Source organism: Euprymna scolopes, chromosome 44, assembly GCF_053919585.1.
Source record: "Euprymna scolopes isolate OS-2025 chromosome 44, ASM5391958v1, whole genome shotgun sequence".
In the NCBI taxonomy this organism is placed as follows: domain Eukaryota; kingdom Metazoa; phylum Mollusca; class Cephalopoda; order Sepiida; family Sepiolidae; genus Euprymna; species Euprymna scolopes.
Window position 1 is genome coordinate 23,505,701 of NC_136525.1, and position 4,154 is coordinate 23,509,854.

The following is a 4,154-nucleotide window of genomic DNA, read 5'->3' on the forward strand; positions in this document are numbered from 1 at the left end:
AAATTTTAGAAACAAAGATTTATTTATTCGGGGTCAAATGGCCATGTGAATCATTTAATGTTGTTAAGAATTAAACACGATTTTAATGTTATCATGGAGATTCTCTTCAAATTACAAAACATTCAGATAGAACCTTTTTACGTTTTGGGTCACCAAGAGTTAGCATTGATAGACGTTAACTCCCAATTTTATTTATCGCTTCTTAATGATTGTCATTTCAAGAGAAAGGAGGTGGTAGAAACTTAGTTTTAGCTCTGGGGGCAACCTGAAGTTTATTTTTCACTCTTTCATCGAAGAAAAATGGAATTTCTCGTCTGTCGAAGGGTGAGAAAATTCACACTGTTTAACATCTATTTAGCTTCTTTCTTTTTATGACACCGAGCAACATCGAGTAACCCTGTTAGTTGTAAATAAGATGGAGTCAATTTGGCATTTTACCTACGGATGCACAGACGTACTAAAATACACTTTTTTTGTACGTAGGAAATTATGTGAATTGTAATTTGTTATTGTCATGTTACCGTAAAATAGTAAAAGTAGTGTGTTTTTGAATGTACAATCCAGTCAGTTAGAAAATTAGAGGAATATTACTTTTTGATAAATTACTATTTTGTGTTTTTTGTCTCATATATAATAATTTGCGTGAATGCCTTATTTAAAAAAATTAAAACTTTGAATTAAAACAGTGTTGAGGCGATTCACCGGAATCGGGAATCGGGAAAATGGGCATTTGGCGGGGTATTGGAATCAGTAGCGAATCGGAAAAGTTTTAACCTAATTTCCGATTCTGAAAACGATTCTTCTGATTTGTTTTAAGCTTGATGCTCTACTGCTGATGCAAATATTAAAATAAATATTTATTGTTTTCAAATCAAAATTAAAATCTATATATCATAATAAAGACTTTAGGTAAAAATAAAGTCTGAATAAATGGCATGATAAAAATGACACAAGTAAAAAATGGCAAGCTTCTTTCTTAGAACTGCATGCCTGTGGAACTGTCTTCCGTTTTCCTGCTTTTCAGCTGACTACAATATGGTTATCTTCAAGTCCAATGTAAACAAGTTTTTGATAAGCCGTTCCCCTTAAGTTAACAAATTTACTGAATTTTCATTACTAACGATTACTATATTGTCCAATTGACTACTGTACAATCTTCAAGCCTTATCCTCAAATGGCCCCTGGGCCTTGATAAGTGATGATGCCTATGTAAAAAAAGCCAAGTAGTATTATAATAAAAACAGTCTGTTTTTTTTTTTTTTTTAAGTTCGCGAAACCACAGTGATGACTTTGGATGTAGTTAGAAGAACTATGGTTCGAACTCAGATTCTCTTCAAATGACAAAACATTCAGATAGAACCTTTTTACATTTTGGGTCACCAATCCCTCACTCATTGAAACCTTGCTCCCGTAAAGCAAACGGTATTCTCATTCTCTTCAATGAACACAACTTGGATAATTACGCGCATCATCCAAACATCCATTCATAAATATTATTCAGATCAGTTTCATGTTACAAAGGAAGAACCATTCATGGAGGAATCGCATTAATATTTAATATCTTCAAAGACGGAAGCAGTGGATATAAAGAAAAAAGATGACTAAAAACTGTGAAAACGAGAGGAATCGAACCCGTGGCGACACGGGAGATACATTCCTACCATTGACCGAGATTACCCAAAGGTACGTCAAAAGTTTATTTTTCTATCATATGTCAAAGTTTACAACTGTTTTATTTACTTATCAGGTTGAACGGTTACGTAAATGATTGGCTAGTCTGAATCAAATATCAATTTACCAAACCAATTATTAGTTGCGTCTAACAGAATATTCTTACTGGCTTAATTTTATAGAGTAGATGTGTAATATTGTCATCTTTTCTAACTTGAATCATTGTAATCCAGATACTAACATTATTACGAATATTTACATAATACCTGAATACAACGGTTCTAATACAAATTTAGCATGATTTTATCTTTCTTATTTAACTCCTTGTTTGTCAGATATACCCTCTTCCATTGCTTCATATTCTTTTTCAGCCTATTTACTATTTTAGCTTCTTCCAAAGTTTGGTGATCTGGGTTTCTAGTTGTATTGCAATGTTTTCATCAATGAGCAATCAATAAAATGTTTTGATACGACCGTTTACATTCTTCTCTTCTTTTAAACGGGTTTCAAGTTTAATTAAATCAATCTTTTTCGCTTTTTTTTAATAGTCAACGACAAGCTTAATATCATCGTCATAGATATAAAATAAGAATTACCTTTTTTCTTCTTTTCGTCATTAATGAATGACTTTGCCGTTTTTATCGCCGTTTCATGAATGGCCGTTTCATCTAGTCCTTGCAATCGCCCTGTCTGCTTCACTTAGATAAATAAAAGTTTTCATTCATGAAAGACGAAATGGGACGTTCGCTGAGTTTCTTCAAGGTTTTATTGGAGAAAAATTACTTATGGAAGGATAGACTAATGTATCTTAATAATTATTTACTTTTTAAATCTAACTTGCTAACTTAAGAAATGGGTGACGTAGACGGACAGACATAGAAGTAACATTCGCCTTGGATTATTCTACATTATTGGCGTTCATATTTCTTCCGGGGGAGAACTGATCTGAAAACTACATCCCTTAATTGTAGAGGTCTCTAAATATTTGAAAGTCTTCTATTTTTGTAGTTTCTTCTCTCGAACAGCTACATTTTGGAATTCCCTTCCTGCTTCCTGCTTACCTGACTGTACTGACATGTAAAAGTTTAAATTTAACGTAAACTAACATCCACCTAAACATGGCCCCAAATAATAGCCCCGTACGCCCAAATGGAGGTGTGCCTTGTTTGGGATGAACGTTGGTAAAAAATATTTCTATTGAAAATAGAAAACGTGACGTCATGTCATAGTTCGAATCCTGTTTAGTCTACGAAGTTTGACTTGTCTTGTCACCCATATTTCATTCAACTCTGAGAACGGTTCTGCTTAACAGATCTGGGTTATCCTTATATGCACTCAGAGTGACCCTTGTCCAAATTCACATTAGCTAACTTAATCGCTACTTACTGGCGTAAAATCCCCAATATGTAGCGTTATTTTTTATTAATTCATTCGATCTTTTTTACTTTTTTTTTTTTTTTTAAATAATCAGCGACAACTTTATTATCTGTTGTGGATATGAAATGAGAATTACTTTTCTTCTTCTTTTCGTCATTGCTGGCCAACTATGTCGGCCAATTTTTTTTTATCAGTTTCTATTTCTACTTTTAGTTTCATGCTTACTTATTTTACCCGTTTACTGCGATAATATCTGCTGAGATGTATGCGAGAAGACTGTTTATCTTTTTCTGTTTCTAATTCTCTTAAGGATCCGTCTTGTTTGATCTGCAATGCTTTGTTCAGTTGTCTGGGAGTCAGTAGGCATGTCCCACAGATTTTTCATTAGTTTCTGGAAGCATTTTCTTTTGGTTTGTTTCTGTAGTAGCATTCTATTAAATATGTATTCTTTGACCTCGATTTCTTTCTGTTGCTTTTTGCTTAGTTGTTCTGTTGCGAACATACACTATGCCGCGGTCGTCTCCTTCGTTGTGATGAAACAAAATCGTTCGGCGATAGAGTCAACGCTACAACAAAGGCTCCTCCATCCTAAACAAAACAACACAAGTCGAATTTATAAACCATTAATAATGTTTTTTATTTTGGAAAAATGGCGCTCAATTTCACAATGTTGAATAGCAGATTTCATGATCTTTGTTCGCCCCTTTGCTGAGAGACCCGGAGAGGAACAGCGGCTCAACTATTCGGTAACTCTTACCCAAACCAACTTCCCGCTCTCCAAGGTTCAACCAACTCTCACACTTGCTCCTCCTTCTCCGTGGTCGTCACGCTTGACTGACTACGGCCTTTTGATAATAGTCACTGTTCGTTTGCCCTGAGGTTTGATGCTCCGGACATAAACTCTCTACAACTGTCTAGTTATGCAGGTTTTATCTGGAGCTCATGGCGGGAAATTGTTTTCCCCACAAAGACCGATCCCAGTGCGACCTTCGAATTAAATAATCACTTACTTATCCAAACAAAGAGAATATGTGTTGTGTGGTCTGACTCTTGTTAGCGATATTTTCAGCTCTGTGCGAACCCTCTTCCCATGGCCAGACATATAA

The 4,154-nt window shown here is 34.8% G+C and overlaps 1 protein-coding gene across 1 annotated transcript in view; it reads left to right on the forward strand.

The window, feature by feature from the left end:
• The first annotated feature begins 1,271 nt into the window (after positions 1–1,271).
• Positions 1,272–4,154, forward strand: part of LOC145268740 (testis-specific serine/threonine-protein kinase 3-like) — a 158,553-nt gene continuing 155,670 nt past the window's right edge. The window contains exon 1 of the mRNA XM_080124326.1: positions 1,272–1,683. Coding sequence (XP_079980452.1) covers positions 1,598–1,683 — 86 coding nt within the window. The 5' untranslated portion in view covers positions 1,272–1,597. The remainder of the gene's footprint in view (positions 1,684–4,154) is intronic.